At 46.9% G+C, this 21,872-nt stretch overlaps 1 protein-coding gene across 1 annotated transcript in view; it reads left to right on the top strand.

Moving 5' to 3' along the window:
- The first annotated feature begins 956 nt into the window (after positions 1–956).
- Tbxas1 (thromboxane A synthase 1) overlaps positions 957–21,872 on the top strand; it is a 149,667-nt gene continuing 128,751 nt past the window's right edge. Inside the window, 3 exon segments of the mRNA XM_060378785.1 lie at positions 957–991; positions 13,710–13,800; positions 16,844–16,896. Coding sequence (XP_060234768.1) covers positions 957–991; positions 13,710–13,800; positions 16,844–16,896 — 179 coding nt within the window.

Below are 21,872 nucleotides of genomic sequence, written 5' to 3'. Positions count from 1 at the left end.
TAACACACACACACACCAGATACATACTAACCACTCCCCCATAGCCTCTCCACACGTTACACACTACATAGTCACGCAACATACACATTACATACATGTACGTGGCATATATGCCATATACATTACACACTTAATATACCCACATGCCACACATTGAACATACATAGTACATGCAAATCATACACATGGAACACACACATAATATATGCACCCCACATATATGCACTATACACACACAACACACACATAACATACACACACAATGCATACCATATATGAACACACATTGTATACACACTGCACAAATAACATATCCACACATTCCAATCACATGTACTACATACTACCACATACACTACACATTAACTGACAGTTTTGATGGTCCTTGGAGTAGGTTGGACAGTGTGTCCCTAAAACTCCTGTCCCCTGGAACTTCACAATGTAACCATATTAGGAAATGGGTCTCTGCAGATATAAACCAGTAGGGATGGATTAGAGAGGCCCTAAACCCAGGCCTATGCTCATAAGACAGACATTCTGATACAGATCCAGAGAGGGTGTGCCACTAAGTGGAGGCCCCTGGCAGGATGGAGACAGAAGTTTGAGTGACATGTGTTCAAGCCTGAGAAAGCCAACAATTTGCAACTTCTAGAAACTGCAAGCAGAGGTAAAGGCTGCTCCCAGACTCCTCTGAGGCACTCAGCCCTGCCAGCACTCAGTTTTACTTTCAGCCTCCAGAAGGGAGGGAGGGGTCCCTATTGCTTTAAGGCACCCAGGGTGGGCAGTTATGAATGCCTGAGGAAAAGAATCCAGTCTACTCACTCCAGGAGGCAGGGCCAGCAAGACAGATGCCTGGTTTGAAGGAAGGGGCCTTTGTCTTCCCTGAAGCCTGCCCACAGGCCAGGGACCAGTCCTGTGGCCTCAGCGCTCCTCCCTGTACAACAGGCAGATCAAGGATGTCGGTGGACATTGAAGGGCATGATGCTGCCAGGTGTGGTGGCTCAGACTGGTGATCCTAGCACTTGCGAGGCTAAGGCAGGAGGATTGCCTTGAGTTTTAAACCATTATGGACTAAGTAGTGAACTCAAGCCAGCCTAGACCACAGAGTGAGATCTGATCTCAGTCTCAAACAAAACAAACACTACAGAAAAGAAAATATAAACCCAGTTTTCTCACGGTTTATCGTTTTCTCTTCTAGGGCAGCATTGTGCCTGACTCATGAGAAGGCTTGGTACTGTCAGCTATTATGACCCTAGGATTCTCTGACGTCTCCAAATCCATGCTCATACACTCCAGTTTGAAGTGCCCTGATTTTACTTTTCTAGGAAAAGCAGAGCGGATTGATGTGACCCTGTGGTGATGTGCAATGGCTTTCGGGCAGTGCCCAGGACAGAACAATCCAGTGACGTTCTGTAACACCTCTGCCAGGAGGGAGTGGCCACAGCCATGACAGGGTTGATGGAAGTTTGGAAAGGCCCCACTGAGGGAAGAGGATGCCCTCGCTTTGCATCTGTTGCCACTGGGATGCAGGTGCTGGGGTACCCCTGCCCTTCCAAGGCCTTGCATAGTGTCCTCCCCTCTGTACTAGGGAGAGTCAGCAGGTCCAAGAAACTGCAGCGGAGGTCATGCCCTGTCCAAGACCAGGTCATGAAAGTCTCAGGCTTCCACTGTGGGCTCTTAGTCTCTAGGACTGTTTAAGCAGGGGAAGCAGCACCCACCAGAAACAGCTATATAAGTGTTTGCTGCAACAGAATCTCTGCTCAACTGGCTTTTGGGGAGACCCTGACCCCCAAACCACCCTGCTGCTCTGCATCAGATTCCTGATCTTCCCAGAAACGCTAGGATAGAGATATGTGTTGCTTAACTCATTTAGGTCTGTGGGGGAGCAGTCTGTTACACAGCATTAGCTAACTGATACAGTGGGTGAGATCAGGGCTAGATGGGGAACTGGTATGGGACAAAAAGTAGTGATGACAGAAAGGATGTCAAGGTGCAGGGACCAAGCCAGAAGCCGGAATTACTTCATTGTTCATGGTGACGGACCAGGCAAGTTCTGCGGGTCTGAGCATCTGGTCCAGAGCTCAGGGAATGAGAACATGAACTTCTTACATAGACAAGCAATGGGCACTGAGAGTTGGTAATTGTGGGCTGTAGCTCTTGCCTTTAACTTGGCATCATCCACTTGCCACTGGATACATAGTCAATGTTTGCAGCAACGAGATGATGAGAGACCAGTGGACAAACTTGCCAAGAACAAAGTCATGGTAAAGATCTTTGGATAGCAGCAAACAAACCAAATGCAGTAGATTTTTTTTTTTTTTTTTGAGACAGGGTCTCTGTATATAGTGCTAGATGTCCTAGAACTCACAGAGATCTGCCTGCCTCTGCCTCCCGAGTGCTGGGATTAAAGGCTTTTTGAATGCCTACTAGGTTAGATCCAAAGCAACTTGGAATAATTTTTGTGTGCCATGACAGTACCCAGTGCCTCTTTGCACTGACCATGGAAGGCCAGAGATGTCTAGCTCAACTGGCTAAAGGATTTTCCTTCACTCTTTCGCACAGGCCATGTGTTTGTGTCCTGATTTCAAGTGTCAGGGCCCTGCTGACTCAGTGGCTAATCTGACTTGTGGGAGTGATAATCTTGTGACCATGGCTGTCTTTCCACAGGGTTATAACCTAGAGAAGGAAAAGAGTGTGGCTTTCTGCACCCTTGTCCCTGAAGATGCTTTGGGTTGCAGGCAATTCATTCCTTTACATATATAAAGCAGGAGATAGTAGCTTCCTAGAGAGAAGTGTAGGCCCCACAGCCAGACAACCTGGGTTCTAATCTTAGCTTTGCTTCTTGCTAGCTGTGTGTCCCTGGGCTACTTACTTCATCTCTCTGAGACTCAGATTTTCCTTCTCCAAAAAGGACATGGTAGGGACACATCCCACCCAGGTGGGGGAAAGGGGAGGATATATGCTCCTGTCCAGGAAGAATTCCATGCCTCCCTCCACCCCTGCACCCCTACAAGACTCAGCTTGGGTTCCCATATCAGTAGAACACAGAGGCTTGAGCCCCTTTTGCCCTCTGTGGGGTCTCATTTAAGTCTGGTGGAGTTCACCTGAGGTGCATGTCCCTCTTCCATGACATCATCTTAGCGTTCTTTAAGGATTTTGTGAAATCAAAGAATTATCTTCAAATGGCTAAAGCCACCAGGCTGGAGATAGGTCAAATGCAATAAGTCATGAACATCGGCAGGATTGCACGCCAATAAACCATACCCGTATTCTCCTGCTTTCTCCAGCAAGCCTCTCCACAGAGGGTGTCACGAAGCCCTTTGCGTGCTTAAGACAGGCATCCCAGGACAGAAGGCCAAAGAGTGGGACTTGCCAAGTGGAGGAGGAAGATAAGATTCATCAGGGGAGGGCAGGCAAGGGGAACGGGCAGCTGGGGTGTGGACCACAGGAGCAGGGTTGGTATGGTCACATCCCCAAGAAGGAGGGGCTCCCTTGGAAGTATTCTAGGTGCCTCCCTTGACTCACCTCAGTCCTGGCCTCGGGGAGGAGCTTGTGTCTAAGCCCAGAGCAGGAAACAGGTCAGTATAACCAGAAATGTGTAAGATAGTCTCAGCCTAAAAGGGGTGCTGCTGGAAGACAGTCATGGCTCCCCATTTGTTGATCATAGGAGATGCTTTTTCCTGTGTCTTCTGCATGGCATACATGCTTTGTAAGTGCCATTGGTGTGAATTCTGCGGCTTTTGGAGCCCCACCCCATCCTGGTTTTCAAGTGACCTTCAGGTGCCCCTGATCTTTTAAAGGCAGCTGTGCTGTGAGGCCTGAGATGTGCAGTGAGTCCACCATCTCCTGGGCATTTGTTGCTGTGCTGTAGGACTGACTTGGCCCCCAAGGAATCTGAGTTGACATCTGAGGTGTGACAAGATGTCAAAGGACACACGAGCTGCCTGAGGCCCTGCAAAGTGGAAGAAGGGACAATGTAAGGTGTCATGAAGTCTTTCAGAAGGCTGAGGGAGGTTTGCCTGAGCGTGAACAGGACCTTGGGAGGGATGGCCTAGAATCAGATGGTTAGTCAGAACCCACGCTCAGGAGGCTGGCTCCTGAGGTGCCATCTGGAAAGGCTAGCTCAGCAGCGTGGGGGAAGGAAGCTCACTTTGCTGTTCAAACCCAGGGCAGGAGGTGGAGAAAGTGCTAACTCCGCTGAGGACACAGGAGCCACTCAGTGTGGCTAGCTCCCTCAAACCCACACAAAAGCCACCCTGACCTTGTGTCCACCAAAGTCTCTAGATGCTTTTCTGTGAACTTAGGGGAGCTGGGAACTCATTTTTCTTGCACTCGAGAAGCTTAGAAAATATCTACTCTACCTGAACTTCCCACTGTTTTCATGAAAATAAAGCCCGTGAAAAAGCATGCCTGAGCCTTCTGATGCATTAATTAAGAGCCCCATAGCTTTCTTGTTTAACTGAGGGCAGCTACCTCATCTGGGGTTATTAGCAAAGCGAGAGAGCCTTTGTCAAGCTTGACAAAGTGATTAATATAGACTGAATTTTGGTTTCTCAACAGCTTTTGATGTGCTAAGATTCCCGAGTGAGGACATCATCAATTACTTAAACAAGCCACTACCTCCAGGCATTGGCTAACCTCCAAGGCAGTGGTCTCAGCCCTGACCTTTCTGGGAGGAGCAAGATCCTTTAAGTGGCTCTGTGGTGATGCCACCTCTGATCCGAGGTGACTGCATTTTCTTCACTTCTGCAAAGCTCTGTACCCTGCCCTCTGTCCCCAGCACCCTTTGCTTGCCTAAGGCTCTGGCTCCTTTGTATTTTCAAGGTGCAGAACTCAGAGCTGGGAGAAAGAGGGAGGTCCAAGTTCTTAGAGACTTATCTTACTCAAGGGCTCTTCCACTCCTGGAATCAGCAAGATGCAGGCAGAGGTTGTGGGACGTCATGTCTGGGCCTCTGTCTGTTGACCTAGCAGTGCTAACTGTGAGACTGGAGAGGTGGCTCAGCAGGTAAGAACATGTGGGATGCTTCTAGAGGACCCAAGCTCACGTCCCAGGACGCACAACTGACAACTATCAGTAATTCCTGTTGCACGCTTCTGCTTGCACCTGGTGCACACAGACTCATGCAAGAACACACACGTAACACATAAAAAATTAAGCACAATTATAGTTTATTTATACAGCAAAGCAACTTTCCATGGTGTGTGTGTGTGTGTGTGCATGAGTGAGCTTTAGTAGGTGCACATATGTATGTCTATGTGGTTGTCAGAGGACAGACAACCTGCGTCATTTCTCATTCCACAAGTGATGTCCAACCTTTGAACATTGCAAAATGATGTTGCCTACAAAGTCCACACTTGCGCACCACACAATTGAGTTAAAAAAATCACAGAAAGCCTCATAATGTTTTAAGTAGCAATTTTGTGTTGTGTTGGACCCAATTAATAGTTATCATCTGCCAATCTATCACCCATCATCTGCCCATCTATTTATGCACCATCTATCATCATTGGTTTTTCTGGTCGATGGAGTAGATAAAGTTAGAAAAATAAACAATACTTTAAAGAGCCACCCCAGCCACCCCAGCCACCCCAGGAGTATTTCATAATTAAAACCACTTAACTGGAACACTGACATCATTCGATCGCTGTGTTCTGCTGTATACTAGAAACAAAGTACTCACAGCAGGACTCCGTCTTCTTGAATTCTCACTGGCACAGAAAGGCAGGACAGCACCCCAGGATCCTTCAGTGGCTGGAGGTGTGATGTCAGAGACCTGGGACTCAAGACAAGATGGCGGCTGACTCTGGCCTACCTTGCCCATCCATCCCAAGCCACTCATCCCACCCCGGCCCACCTCAAACCCACTTTCCTAGTGGGTGTTGGCTGGCTCTTTCATATGGGGCTGGGTTTTCATGGGGCATTCATCGGGGAGCACACTCAGTGGTCAGGCTGTCTCTCTGAAGCAATTCTGACATCCTGTGGCCTCCTTCACCCCATTCCTCCTCAGGCACCTTTATGTTGTGTTCCCTGGCTATGATGTAATGCTCACATCTCTTGGTCTAAAGACGTCTTAGAGAGAGGGCCTCGTTATCAGGACCTTGAGTTTTTGTTTTGTTTCAGTTTGTTTCCAAACAGCTAGCTTTTGTAGGAAACAACTTAGCACCGTTTACCATATTTTCTGATTCATAACTACAGCTCAGTAGTCAGCAGAATAACTGAAATAGAAATGATGATAGATTCCACCTGAGGATGCATCCTGACAGGGGCCACTTCTCCCCAATGCAAATGATGAATTCACTTCTGCTGTCTGCTGTTGGACGTGTCTAGGCTTTGAATGCCTGGGCTCAGGGTGTGGTAGTAGTGATCTCTGTGATGCCGTGGCATAGGGCTGGTGTGGGGACACACAGGGAGCCACAGCAGAAGCAGTTACCAGCCTGGCAGCCCTCTCCATTCCCACCATGCTGGTGCAGTAGCCCTGAGGGCCACACAGGCTTCCACTCCTGAACTGCTTCCCTCCCTGTGGACACACCATGACTGCACCTTGAACTAAACCCAAGGTCAAGTGCAGAGCAGCTCTTCGTGTGGTAGGGACACAATGGCAGGACACAGAGGTTCATCTGGCTCATGTTACCACATGAGCTTTGAGAAAGGACTGAGGTCTCCTTTGCCAGTCTTTGGCCATCTTGTCAAACCACCAGCCAGGCCACAGGCAGCTCCATTAACAGGCCATATTTTTCACTGTGCCTTGCTTGGACCAACCTTGAGAGCCCTGTCTTTAAGATTCTAATGTGTGCCTCACCTTAAGTCTGTCACTGTAAAGAACTTACCACCATTTGTTTTTGTTTATGGAAGTGGTCTTGGTTTTCACTCAAGGTCATAATATAGAGCTTCCTTTGAGAAGGAAAAGGGTACTTTTACAAATGAAAAGGGAATCAGGAGGTGACAGTACTGATAAGACACAGATATCATAACATTTGTGCAGGTCTCTCTCTTTCTCCTTCTGTCTTTCTGTCTGTTTGTCTGTCTGTCTCCCTCTCTCTCTCTCTCATACACAGATACACACACACACACACACACACACACACACACACACACACACACACACACTGGATTTGGAAGAGTACAAGCATTAAGCCTGTGGGTCCATATTGAGTCTGCTGGCTTTCCTGCCTGAAGACTTAGTATTAAAATGGAAAATAAGCAAACTCTCTGGACTATCATAAGCATTAGCTGGTGACTCCTTTTAAAACCATGATGGTTTCTGGAAAATGCTTAATCTACTTGGCTGTGTAGACCATCAGAGGCTATTTCTGGTGGGGGCGGGGCGGCCTGCTGGCCTCTTGCCACTGGCCCACAGCTGCACCATCGGTCTGTCTGAAGAAGCCCATGACAGTTCTTGGTCCTGTCCTCATCCAATCACGTCCCCTTTTTCAGCATGTCCCCAAAGAAAGTCTGGCTCTCTCTACAGTGCTCTCTCTACAGTACGAGTGGTACCAAATTGTCCATGTCCTACCTCATGAACTCCACCTTCCCTAGCAGCAGCTAGGGTTTGGAAGCTATGATTCAGTTGAGAATCTTAAGAAAGAATTTTCTGGATCCTGCGGCTGGATCTAAAATAATCACAATACTTCTTATGTTGCAGGGAAGGGGCTCTAGATTTTGTCTTTTTTTGACACTTATATAATTTTATGTTATGAATGTTTTGCTGGTATGTATGTATGTGCACCAATGTGTGTCAAAGATGAAAAGAGGGCATTGGGTCCCCTGGAGCGGGAGTCACAGATGGTTATGAGTCACCATTTGGGAGCTGGGAAGCAAACCCAGGTCCTCTGCAAAAGCAGTGAGTGCTCTTAGCATCTCTCCAGCCCTGTCCTGAGATCTTGAAGGACATGGTTGAGTGGAGAGATACAGAGGCTCTCTTAGCAGGCACTCCAGAGAAGTGAAAAGGGGGGAAAGCAATACAGTGCCTCTGTGCTGTGGGGTTTGAAGACAGTTTTGTGAATATTTAGAGGGGGGTGGAATATTCATGGAGCAAGTCTCTGCCTGTCTTCCTCCCAAGTCACAGTGGGCCAGATTCTCCTTTTAGAGTATTTTTTCCTCATGACCCACTAGAAAAGCCCACAAGAGGTGTGTGTGTGTGTGTCTCTGTGTGTATGTGTTTGTGTGTGTATTGAAAACAAAAGTGCAAGAGAATTATAAAGAAGCCACTATCTTCTGTGGATGCAGGCCCTTCATTGGTGCAGATGTGTGACGCCCTGGTTTCTGATACAATAGTAACTTGAGCTTGGAGGTTGCCCAGCCACAGGGGCATGTCGACCATCAGAAAACTCAGCCACTGTCTCTGACTCCTTGCCCAGTTACACAGAAGGGACACAGGAGTTCTAAGTGAGAGAAAAGACAAGTGATGAGCGGAAGCAGACTGTCATGGTCACCAGCTCAGGAGGCTCAGGAGGCACAGGCCTTGGCTTTAAAAGATTTTTAAAGGCATTTAAGACTGACTTTGTACTTACAGCCTCTAGAACCGCAAGGTGGTAAATTTGCATTGTTTAAGCCAATATGTTTGTGGTTATTTGTTATATCTGCAACTGGGAAGTAGAGTTGGAAAAGAGCTAGCTTATTTTTTTTTAAAAATGGCTTCAAATTTCTGACTTGAAAATGGTTTCGGTTTCTGACAAGATTCACCATAATGTTTACCTTTTATAGAAGGCACCGCCATGCATGTAAAATGGATTTAATTATAAAGGGCTCAATTAATGAGCCTCCAAGTCTACTTCAGTTTTCAGTAGGAGAAGCTTCGGCTATGGTATCAGAGTCAGTTGTTTTACATGTCATGAAGGTGATGCCCTATGCCTGTGTCATTTTGAACTCATGAATTTAAATACGTTTGATGTTTTGAGTCATTGTAATTATTATCAAGTTGGTTAGATTCCTCATCTTTGGCATAGCCATGCCTTCCTGGTCTGAAGTCTAGGTGTCAGCAGAACTGGCAGCTCCTGAGGTTCCAGGAGAAGCCTTGTTCCTTGCCTTGTTGGGGTGGAGACTCAGCACTCCAGGCATGAACCAATGGGGTGGGGATGTCTAATATCCAATTAGGAGGAGCTTTCAGTTATAACAACTATACAACCTGCTAGGTCTCTGAAGCATCTGGTTTGTGCCTGGGTGAACTGCAGTCACGTGGGCTAAGGAGCAATTGTTTTAGAGGGGGGATGGAAAGTGCTTAGTTATTTTATTTAACATTTAAATATAGTTGCTTTAGTTACTTTTCTTACTGCTGTAACCAAATACCTGACAAAGAGCCACTTAGTAAAGGAAGGGCCCAGTTTGATCATGGTTCAGGCAGCATAGTCCAACATGCAGGGAAGGCACGGTGGGAGGAGGGTGCTTGTTCACATCTTGGTGGAAAGCAGGCGCGAGGATGCACTCAGCCAGCTCAGTCTTCCCCCTCCCTATTCAGTCCTGGGATTGAGGGAGCCTCTTCCCCCCCTCAGCCAATCTCTCTAGAATTTCTCACCACCACGCCACAGCCGCGCCTCAGCAATACTTGGGTGTTGCATCTACTCTAATCAAGTTGACAATAGAAATAGTTTGATTCGATCATTGTGTCACTTACGATTCTGCTGCTGTGATAAACTGCCATGACCAAAAAAGCAACTTATAGAAGGAAGGGTGTGTTTGGGCTTACGGCTCCAGAGCCCATCATGCCATGGAGGCGTGGCTCCACGCACAGGCATGGTAGCAGGAGCAGGAAGCCGAGAGTTCCAACTACAACCAGAAGCGTGGGGCAGAGAGAATGGACTAGAAGTGGCCTGAGGCTTTCAGTCCCCAAGCCTACTCCTAGCGTCACCCCTGCTCTAGCAAGTCTGTACAGCCCAAATAACACCACTAACTGGAAAACAAGTGTTGAAACGCCAAGACTGTGGGGAACATTTCTCATCTAAACCACTGTAATGGTTGATGTTTACGCTGCTGAATAGACGTTTAAAATGTGTGTTTCTGTTGGGAGCCGGACAAAGAGGATCAGAGCTCAATGGAGAGAGTGGAGCTGGAGTCAGAAACATACAAGTGTGGACGTATCAGTGGTATGATGACAGGTCAGCAGAAGGAAAGGAGCCAGCAGCCCATAAGGCTAGAGGAGTGATGTCAAGGAAATGAAGAGGGAACAGTGTTTCCCAAATAAGTGCCCAGCTACATGCAACTACCATTGAGAATTGAAGAGACCGGAGGGCAGTCATGGAATTGACAGAGTTAAACTCATCAATGACCTTGACGAGAGCAGTCCTTTCTCACTCTGCAGGTGTATCAGCTTAGCTGGAACAGGTAGAGACAGGATTGAGGGGCAGAAGGGGACAGTGCATCTCCATTTCAAACACTCTTTGCTGAAAGGAGGGCAGAAAAGCGAGGCTGCGGGTAGATACGCATGCATATGCTCCCATGTTTTAAGATGGAGAACACAAGGACCCATTTGCATTGTGGTAGGAATGGCCAAGTGGAAGGGAAAGATCAATGCACCTGAAAGAAAGAAGATTGAGGCTAACAAGCTGCTTCAGACACACACTGAGGGAAACCTGCAGGCCAGACTGGCCTCTAGCATTCAAAACGTCAGTCCATTTGTCCTATTCCCATTAAGCACCCTCCAAGGCTTGGGTATGTAGCCCAGTTTGTAGCGTGCTACTTGCCTAGCACACACAGAGCTTGATCCTCACCTCTGCATCGTCAGCCGTGGGGGCACACACCCGTAATCTCAGCAGTCAGGAGCTGGGGGCGAGAGGATGCCACGTTTAAGTCTTCCTCTGCTCCATAGCAAGTCTGAGGCGAGACTGTGCTATATGAGATCTTGTCTCAGACAACAATCCCTCCCATCCCCCAGTTTAGCCAGGTGGTTTTTTTTTTCTTTAATCTAAATAATGGGCCACACTCCTACGTAAACACCATCAAAAGAGTGCTGTGGTTTTGAGGAAAATGAAAGACTGGGCAGCTGTAACCTTTCAAATTTAGCCTTACAGTAAAAACAATGCATATGATTTAATTTGATTTTTTTTTTTCGAGACAGGGTTTCTCTGTGTAGCCCTGGCTGCCCTGAAACTTGCTCTGTAGACCGGGCTGACCTCGAACTCACCGAGATCCGCCTTCCTCCGCTAGAGTTTATTTTGAGAAGGGGCACTCTATGCTTCGGCATGTGGCACTGCAGGATTTGTGTTCTGTAGCCTGCAGTGATTGCCTTAGACGTGGAAAGCAAGCCAGTTTTCTGTGGGGCAGTACGTATGTCTACTGTCGCTTCCTGACTTAAGTATCCTTACTATAAACAGTGACAGATGTCCAGAATGGTAGTGGCGGGCATATTTGCATTAATCCCTGTCAGAGGAAAGCTGTTCTAAATATCACATGGTGATCACAGAATGGCTGCGTAGTACCTGCTTTTCACACCGCCATCCCAGACCACCTGTACTTGTGTTGGATGGCGCAGAACTTAATGACATAAAAGACAGATTTCTCTTATGATGACAATGTTGAAAGTGACAGGAAGAAAAAGAAATTTAAGATATTTTCCTTGACTGCCTGGAATGCTCTTGTGAGCTCCCCTGCTCTCAGCTTCCCTGGGCTGCTCTCTCAGGAAACTGGTTATTTCTCAGGTCTAGAAGCGGAAGTCTGAAATCAAGGTGGTGTTGGCAGAGCCAGGCTCCCTCTGAACCCTGTAGGGTGCACCTTTCCTTGTCTTTCCATCTAGGAGAAGTTTTTAATGACCTTTGACCTCCCTCTAAAGACATTCACACTAACCCTATTTCCAGATACAGTTGGGTTCCAAAGTCCCAAAGGCTAGGACTCAACTTGTCTTTTGGAGCTTGATCGCCCCGTACCTGGAAAAGTCCATGGGCTTGGGTGTCTGGCAGGATGTTTGAACGTCAACTTTGGACCTGGAGACCAGAGCACATAAAAATGGGTTACAGAGAAGGAAATGAGCTGGACACTGGTAGTGGTAATATCCCACTATAGCTCTGGACTCAGGGACTCTGGCTGGTGAAGGCCTCACCTGGTCACTTATGCACTCGAGTCCAGGCTGCAAGCGAAATTTGCCATTGTGCACAGGGCACTCTTTGCTGGTGCCATATGCTTGAAAATGTCTGAATTTTGTGCGGAGACACACAGACAGTTCTTCTAAGTGCAGTTACATAATGAGGGCATGGACTTGCATGATAATTAGCATGTGTAATTAGGCACAGTCTTCTTGTCCTTTAATTAGACAATCAAGACATCTAATTACTAAATTAAGATGTAATTACGTGGCCCAAGATCTTCATATTTCTTTCTACCCATCAAAGATTATATTTAGAAAATAATTTGCAAAAACCGATGGAAAAAAGTGAATGTAATCTCCGATTTGAGAGTGTTTAAAGGAAGTGTTCAATAGCTTCAAGTCTCCCTTGATCTCTCCCTCTGGGAGTAAAGGGAGTCATTTAAAATACGGCACCTGCTGGACAGGCTACTTTTTCCAAATGGTGCTGCTGACCTTTGGTGCTAATGAGCAGGAATGTGCGTTGTGGCTAATTCGTGTAATTCGCACTGGGCGTGCTTCATGATTCCACGTGGATGTGGACTAACCGGTGGCATTCTGGGAAGCCATTCAAAGCAGCGGTACTTTCAGACGACTGGAGGACACGGTGCTTCCCATTCTGCCCGCTTGGTTCTCCGCCCCGCCCCCCTGGCTATTTTAGCCATAGGCACATTGCTGTGTCCTGTAAACCGTACTTAGGAGGCGTCTCCCCTCCCGCAGACAGTGGAGGGCTTGCTGAACTGTTCTCAGGTCAGCGAGTAAAGTGAGCACCCCATCCTCCTCACTGCAGAGGCTTCTGAGCACCAGTATTCAGCAGCAGCCAGACCGGAGTGCTATTCTGTTCTTTTCCCTTGTTCCTAAATTGGGATTTGGCTGATCTCTGCATGATGCTAAACACCCAGTTTGACTCATTAATTTTTTTGAAACAACTGAACTTTTGACCTAATTGTCTGGCTGGGTGGGGATGGGGCCATATGGCAGGTTTGCCCCAGCCAACGCTGTCTCTAACTATGTCACCCCTCTGTTCCCACAAGCTGAAATACCCCTGTAATCCAGTGTTAGGGCAGCTTTACTGAAAAGTGGCACAGACTCTGTGAGGCCACGTTTCCTGGTTTGTGGTGAAGAGAATCTGCCTCCCTTATGGGTTTCTGCAGGAAACGGTGGGGATTAAGGAGGTCTCCTTGCCATGAGGTGCCTCCATCCCTGTTTTTTTTTCTCTCAATGACACCATGGCCATGGAATGTGACGGACAAGTTATATGTTAAGAGTGGTTGGCTTTGACCCAGAACTCTGGAGAGCTTATTCTCTGCCACTTTACATTTTTGCATTGTCTCCTGAGTTATGGCTCATGGTAAATTTAGAAGCTGAGGAACCGGCGTGTGTGGAGACAATTGATAGAGTTCTGCGGGAGGAGGGTGTTAGACTGCCTTTCTCTGAGACACCTGCCGGCTTCGAAGGCCCGGGAGATCCCACTCACTACTCAGCCGCTCCTGAGCTTCCCTCCTTCTCTTTCCTTATTAGCCAGCCCCCTGCCACTGAGTCCTTAGATGGGTTCCCAGCCTCAGTCAGAGAACTCACAGTCCTGCTGCAAACACGGCCACTGACGTGAACATAAGCAACAGTTTCTCGGCTTTAAATTTTGCTTTTCTGTCCACCCAGGTATTCCACGGCATTCTCAAGGCTGGAGAAGTTGGGCATCAGGCACCCTAAGCCCTCTTCTTTTGTTGGCAACTTGATGTTTTTCCACCAGGTGAGGCATGGGCTCTCTGGATCTTGCACAAAGTTCCCCATAAGCATTGCTCTTGGTCACGTTTTGGGAGTAGGGGTAACCTCTACGTGGAGAACACTGTGATGGAATAGATATTTTTTCCTCCTCCACCCCTTCCTTTCTAGGCAGGGTTGCCAAGGCTGGCTTCAAACTTGCTCTGTGAAGACTCTGACCTTTGGGTCCTCTTACGTCCACCTCCTGAGTGCTGGGGTTATAGGGGTACAACACCACACCCAGCGTATGCAGTGCTGGGAATTCAACCTAGGGCTTTGTGCACGCTAGGCAAGCATGCTGTCACCCAAGCTATCGCTCCAGGTTTTGTTAGGATGATGACTCATCTCTTATGACTCATCAGGGTGCATCCATCCATTCATTCATTCATTCACCCACCCGAAACCCAGTGTATTTTGTATTTAAATATACTAGGTTCTAGGATGCGGAGTAGAAGATACTCGCACTCTCAAGGTCACCGATCTGTCAAGAGCTGTGTTGGGAAGTGCAGATAGTGCTGTGATCCTGCTTCAGGGAGAACCACCAAGGAAGGATCTTTGTTAGGGAGCTCCTCAAGAGGGGGGCCCTGCAGGAGCTGCAGAGAAGGATACACACACCAGGAAGAGAGCATCATGCACAAGAGGGCCGCCATGTGGGCATAACGGCAGCCCAGAGCCTGCAGGGACCAACGCTTATAGTGAGGGAACTCTGGAGAACGTAGCTGCTAGTCCACTTCCAGATTCAAAGGTCAAGCCAAGAGCCATTGTAGATTACTGTTGACCCTGAAATACTAGACTACAAGAGTTGAGATCAGGGCTGCAGAATCCATGCTGTGGCTGAAGGGGTGAGGCTTAGTACAGGAGCCGATGGCAGTCCTGAGAAGAGAGCAGCTAGGGCAAAGGACTCCGGTGACTCTCAGAGTCACAGGACTCAGGGGAAATGAGGGAAGCAGCAGACAAAGGTTGAACTTGCAGAGCAAAGACAAAGGCGTGAGGAGACAGAAGGGAGTGGCTGGGAAGGGAAGCTGGCTCAGGGAGAAACTGTTTTATTTTAAGCCTGTGGTCTTCAGCTCGTCAGAGCAACAGGGCATTTGTAGATAGGGACCCGGTATCTATCTCTGAAGGTTATTACTTATTTTTATTTGTTTGTTTGTTTGTTTATTTATTTTGGCTGTTGGTTTTTCTCAGAAGCCCGATTAACTCGTGTGGCCACTGCCTCCGGACCAACAGCAGGCGCCACCAGATCCTGTATGTGAATTGCCATACAAGGGAAGGAAGGGCTAATTTGGGCCAACCCTGATAGCAACACCAGAGGATGCTGGGACTTTCCCTCCACCCCCTTTTCCCTGGCCACCGCTCCACTCCCTAGGCAGAGAATGACCTACTTCTGGCCTTTTGCTTCATTCTGTTTTTTTCTCTGTCTTTCTTCACCATTTGTTGCTGGCATTTCTGTCTTACCAGCTTTTCAAACACCCTACTCTCTCATCTCTCCCTCTGGGGTGCCCCGTTCACAACTTTTAAGCCTACAAACAATCACCCCACCAGACCTCCTACGTCCTCTTGAAGAAAGTGTGAAGAGATTTAAAAGTGTCAAAATGGAACCAACAAACCATGTAGGAAATTGGAAGAAAATAAATTCCATGCATTGCAGGGTAGGGGGGTAGCGATCAGACATAGTCAGCTGAGTAAAATTAACTTGGTATTAACATTTGGAAGTAGACAAAATAGCTGTCACACAAGGAGAACTCTGGATGGCTGGCTTGGAGAATGTCCCCATCAGTTCCTCCCAGCTCATCGTCCCTGTATGTAGAGGCTCTGTCACACTTTTTCTAGAACACATATACAAATGTTGCAACACCATGCCTCTTTCAACAGGGAGGTCAAGTCATTAGAGAGGTTTAGAAAAACCCAGACACTAATCTTTTGGCCACCCACCCGAGATACTTTTGGTTTTTTGTTTGTTTGTTTGTTTAATTAAAGTATAATTACATCATTTCCTGCCTTTCCTCTCCTCATTATCTTTCATATGTTTCCCTTGTTCTCTCTCAAAATCATGACCTCCTCTTCTTTAGTTTATATATAAAAATGTATAGATAAAAGTTGCTTAGGCTATTTTGTGTTACTTGTGTTTTCATGCCTCTGGGGCTGACCACTTGTTACTGGATAACCAATTAGGGAGTTAATCCCTGGGGAGGACTGTTTCTCTGTCTCTGCATTCCTTAGTTCCATGCAGTGCTTTGTCTGTCAGTGGGGCCCTGAATTTATAGTCTGTTACTTTGTTCATCTAGGCTTTCCTTGCTGTAGTCCAGGCTTGCACTGTGGAGTGTGGAGGTACCGGAACAGAGCATGTTTGCCTTCCGGTCATGTGCTTCCTCTAACCCTCAGCTCTCTGACCTTCCATCCCTATGAAGATTCCCACCACATCTCACATGTGTGGATGCCTGCACATGTGATGTCCCATTACACCTGCTTATGGCCTCTGTCTCCGCCCACAGCTCCACCCCTACAGCACAAGGAGGCTCCTCCCATTTTACCCCATGCACATCTTCTGCTACACTAGAGTTTCTACCTATGAAAAGTCACGTGGAGGGGCTTACATTTGAACATTTAACTCAGGTCACGAGAGTTCGGAATTTGTGGTAATTTGGATAGATTTGGAAGTTTCACACATATGGGCCTTGAAAGGGCATTTGGCAAATATGAACCACATCCAAGGGGAATATTGTAGATGTAAAAGCAAATAGTTTTCAGATGTGTGAGCAGCAATTATACGCAGATAACTTGAGTGCCTGTGGTCTCTTCTGTCCATTAAATAAAGCTGCTGAGAGTTTTACTCAGCAATATTTTTAAAAGCCATTTCTTTACCCAATATTCTAGAGTACTTCAATGCAATATAACAGTGATGCTTCTTTTATTGTTTATGTAATTGTGTTCTTGCTGTTCTCGGCTTTTTTTTTTTTTCTCTGAATAAGTGGGAATCATTGAAATTTTACTCAATCTTATTCTCATCCTGGTACCGTGTTCTTTTTCTCCAGGGTTTTTGGGAGAGCCAATTGGAACTCCGAAGGCGATTCTGGCGTCTGTGTGGGTAAGAAAACACTCAGGTTCTCGTCTACATGTTTTGATTTCTCATGTTGAGCGGACATGTTGGCAGTCATGACAATAATAGGACTGTCATGCAGTCCTGTTTTGAATTCCTTTTGAGGACGCCTAAGGAGGGAAAGTACCCTGCAGTATGCACATCCAGAGAGCTAGCTCTTGTTTGGACCTGTCTAGGTCCATCCTGTGGGTAAGGTATGCTGCCAACAGCGATGTATCTACCAGCTAACCTGGCACACTTCTGACAGTGCAGTAAGTTCTGTGCAGAATGACATTTGACGGTAATACGACCAGTCCTGTCCTGGGTACACTGGGACACACGGTCGCCCTTGTTCATTACCCTTATGGCCACAAAAAGTAACATGGCTCTTCCCTTTACTTTTCTTCATTTTTTATGCTGTGTTTTTTAAATGTATGTGAGTGTATGTGATCCTGTATGCATGCATGTGCATGCAGGAGCTTACTGAGGCCAGAAGAGGGCATCGAGCCCTTGGAAACTGGAGTTACAGATGGTTGTGAGACAACTTGGGTGTTAGGAATGAACCAGGCAAACCCAATGTGCTCTTAACAGCTGAGCCCTCTCTACAGCTTCCTCTTTGTGTGTCTGTTTGTTTATATTAATTTGCTTATTTGTTTTGCATCCATTCTCTTCTCCCAGTCCCTCCCTCTCACCTCACTTCCCCAACCATCCTCCCATCTTCCCTTTCTTCTCAGAAAAGGCTCAGAAAAAGGGAGTCTGCCCACAGATCTCAGCCTGCCTTGGCATATCAAGGTGCAGTAGAACTAGGTGCATCTTCTCCTGTTGAGGCTAGGCAAGGCAGCACAGTTAGGGGAAAGGGATCCCAAGGCTGGCGACAGCATCACATACAGCTCCAGCTCTTGCTGTTAGGAGACCTACATGAAGACTGAGGTACACCACTGTGATATGTGTGCCAAGGGCCTAGGTCCATCCCAAGGATGCTCTCTGTTCGGTTTGTCAGTCTCTGTGGGCCCGTATGGGCCCAGGTTAGTTGGTTATATATATTTTCTTGTGGTGTCTTTGACCTCTCTGGCTCCTTCAATCCTTTGTCCCCCTTTCATGGAATTCCCCAAGCTTCACCTATTGTTTGGCTATGGGTCTCTGCATCTGTTTCCATCAGTTGCTGGGTAAAGCCTCTCAGAAGACAGGTATGCTAGGCTCCTGTCTGCAAGTGTAGCAAATTATCATTAATAGCATGGGTCTCAAGCTGGGCCGGTCATTGGTTGGCTATTCCCTCAATTTCTGCTCCATCTTTACCCCTGCACATCTTGTTGGTAGGAGAAATTGTGGGTCTATATTTTTGTGGCTGGCTTGGTGTCCCAGTCCCTCCAGTGGACATTTTTTCTGGTTACAGGAGATGGCTGTTTCAGGCTCCATATGAAGCTACAGTCATCCTCATAGATTCCTGGGAGTTCCCATAGGTTTCTAAATCATACCAGAGATACTCATGCCCAGAGATACCCATGCCCACCAATTCCAGTTCTCTCTCCCTGCGTTCTTTCCCTTCGTCCTACCCCACTTGACCCCTTCTGCTCCCCTTCCCACCTGTCCTCCTCCGGGTTTCCTCCATCTACCCACCTCTCCCAGGTCTCCCTTGTCACTTAGCTTCTTTGGGTCTGTGGATTGTAGCATGGTTATCCTGCACTATATGGCTAATATCCCTTTATAAGTGAGTACATAGTATATTTTTCTTCTGGGTCTGGGTTACTTCACTCAGGATGATCTCGTCTAGTTCCATCCATTTCTCTGCAAATTGCATGTCATTGTTTTAATAGCTGAACAATATTTCATTGTGAAAATGTACCACATTTTCTTTATCCATTCTGCAGTTGAAGATTATTTCCAGTTTCTGCCTATTGCGAACAAAGCTTCTATGAACATAGTTGAGCAAATATCCTTGTGGTACAGTGGATCCAGTTCCTTCTTTAAAGGTTTTTATGACTCAGGATGTTTGTGCTGATCATTTTTTATATTCAAGTTCTGGAAGATGTGAATCTTTTTGCTTCTTAGCATGGGTCTGTGCTCATGAGGGTCTCCATTCTTTCAGTCTGTTTTCACAGGGCCACTGGGTGAGTTTTAGTACATTTTCCTACGTCTCTTGCCTGCAGTCATTTTTCTAGATGCACCGAGCTTCTGTTGTACTGCTTTGCCCGTTCTGATGAGTTCAGGTGTTTGGAAACCTTTCTGCCCAAAAGGTCTAAATCTGTTGTTCTCTCCATGCTGCTGTGGAAAGGTATTGGCTCGAATTTGGTCATGACTCTATCCAGGAAAATAAGTGCTCTACGCACATTCTTTCTTATATGGCCTTGAGAAATGAAAAAGTTAAGCTGTTATAGATGGTCTCTGTATTTGTCTGTTACTGCTGCATGTAACACACTCCCCTCCAAACTCGATGACATAAACAGCTTATCATTTAGCATGTATCTGAGTGTTGGCTGAGGTTGGCTGGCTTTAGAGCAGCCTGGCTGGAAGGATTTTCGGGGCTTCCTGTGTCATCTGGGAGGGGCCTCCTCTGTGCAGTTCCTCCTCTCACGTTTCCTATCCTCTGCAGAAGATCGGGTTCACAAGGGCCGGGTCTTCTCTTGGAAAAGCAGAGACTCAAAGAGATCAAGGATCATGCTTGTGGGCACCCTTCCTGTCAAACCAAGTTACGTGGCCAAACTCAGAACTGGAGCAGGGAGCGTGCTGTGGCCACTGAGAGGTAACAAAGTCGCTTGGTCACCCCTGTTGGTGCTGGAGTGGGGAGGTAGGACCCTCCCATGGGCTGGTGGGAGGTGACAATCGTCTTTAAATAATAAGCTCCTCCTCCCTCTCTGTGGCCTCTGAATGTAGGACTTCACTCAAAGTTTTACTTTTCAGTGCAGCTTCTGGCTGTAAGCATGATCCCACTAAAGCACCCTTTTTTCTTGCACAAGTGCTGCCTGGCTGCCTTTTAAACCTCATCTACAATGGCCTTGACTCTGGTTACTGCAACCACCTGTTTCTGAGACACAGCACTGACTCAAAGGGTGCTGTCTCTCCCGGGTTTTAAATTCCAGAAATCACTTTTTTGGAGAATGTGTGTGTGTGTGTGTAATTTTATATATATTATATATTGCATTCCGTTTTAGTGTGGAAGGCTTGGGTACCTTAGAATTATTCTTAAATGTCAGGTGAAGATTGTAAAGGACACACACCCACACATGCACACGCACACTCACATGCACACGAGAGAGAGAGAGAGAGAGAGAGAGAGAGAGAGAGAGAGAGAGAATTGGTTTCCTTGGCAACAGGCTGTCCAATCAACTTTTCTTTCCAACTTTAACTAAGTTCACACAATTTATCCTTTTCATTTCCAGAAAACTTAAATCACAGAGAATGATTTCAAATGAGGTTGTGGAGATCAAAATTGCAGTATCATCTCTAGTCTTTGTTCCCACCTCTGGTGAAAAAAATGGGGGGAAATGACGGAATAATTTTTTCACACAAAGCCATCAACCTTTTCTCCTGTAAGAAAAAAATGATGGGCCATAAGATGCTTCCTGCTGTTTCTGCATGTCCTGTCCTGGGCTCCACCAGTCTGCTGTCGGATTGAAATGGCAGCGTTGAACTGGCATCTGTGTAAGCTCCCATCTCACCCAAAGACTCTTCTTGATCCTTAACTTTGGCATATGGTTTCACTGATTCAGAATGTCAAAGGCCATGGTCCATGAACAACAAAGACCTACACACACACACACACACACACACACACACACTCCCGCCCTAGGAAATAATTCTGTTTAAATCACATTGATTTTCAGTCTGCTTTTATGACTAGGAAATAGAATGTATCATGGTCTTCGTCAAGCTTGAAAAATCAAATAGGTTTGAGTCCTCATGGGACAGTGAAATCTCACTCTATGGGTGCCAAAAAGAGCCACATGATGGCATAGCTGGTTTGTGGAGAGGGATGCGTGCATCCAGGAGCCCTCAGCTGTTAATAAGATGACCATGATTGACTGTTAGGGTCCTTACCTACTTATCATAGCTTGGTCAGAGTTTGGGATCCCTAACTGGACTAGACTCCGAAGCTCACTCCTCTTCCTGCTTCGGTTGCGGGGAGGACATTGCTGGTGAAGGATTCTGCGAGAGGGGCAGAGAGCAGTGTTTATTATCAGTGCCATCGCCATCACTACCAACTGTCATTGCCCTCCGGAACAAGTGTTTTCTCCAAGTGCCTAACAATGTAGGTGGCTGGCTAGGTCTGTAGAGCTGCATCCTTCTTTGAATCAGTACAAACCAGGAAGCCCGGCATGTACACCGCTCGGCTTCCGCCTTGGGTACTCGGTCACTTCTGACTTGCCCTACAGTACCATTGGCCACATCAGATGAAGACAGCAGGGGCCTGCAGCTTTGGATAACCTGAAAGCAAGGAATGATTACCCAGCCTTTTTCAGCCTGAGGATCGGCTCCAAGTTGTATTATTATATTCCGCCCCAGTGTCCTCAAGAATGATAACATCACCACTGACAATTAGGTATAAACAGGGTAGAAACGATGCCCCACCAATTTTCGACGGACTAAAACAAGGACCCTTTAATGTGCGGTGACTATTACTTATAGATACAGATTGTCCTAAGTTTGGCTGGTTAGCAAAACCTCAAGGCCTCAATCAGAAGTCCCCTTTCCCTCACCCCATCTGTCTTTCAGCCACTCACTCTGCAGCTCTGCTTTTATTTAGCCTCACTCGAAGCTCTTCTTGCCTCCTTCTTGTCACCTTAATTTTGATCTCTAGTGCAAACATCGCTCCCCCTTGCTGGAACATGAGGCTCATTCCTGACACCTGGCCCCTGTGTCCCTCCATGAAGCCGGCTTTGCTGCATAACCCCCTGTATTCCCACAAAAACATTCAATAGTAAATAAGTAAACACAAATGCCACCCAGAATTCATAAAGCCCAAAGGGATGTGTGGATACACACTTACT

Source organism: Meriones unguiculatus, chromosome 3 (assembly GCF_030254825.1).
Source record: "Meriones unguiculatus strain TT.TT164.6M chromosome 3, Bangor_MerUng_6.1, whole genome shotgun sequence".
NCBI lineage: Eukaryota > Metazoa > Chordata > Mammalia > Rodentia > Muridae > Meriones > Meriones unguiculatus.
Note: the sequence above shows the minus strand (reverse complement) of the source record. Positions and strands in the feature narration are given on the sequence as shown.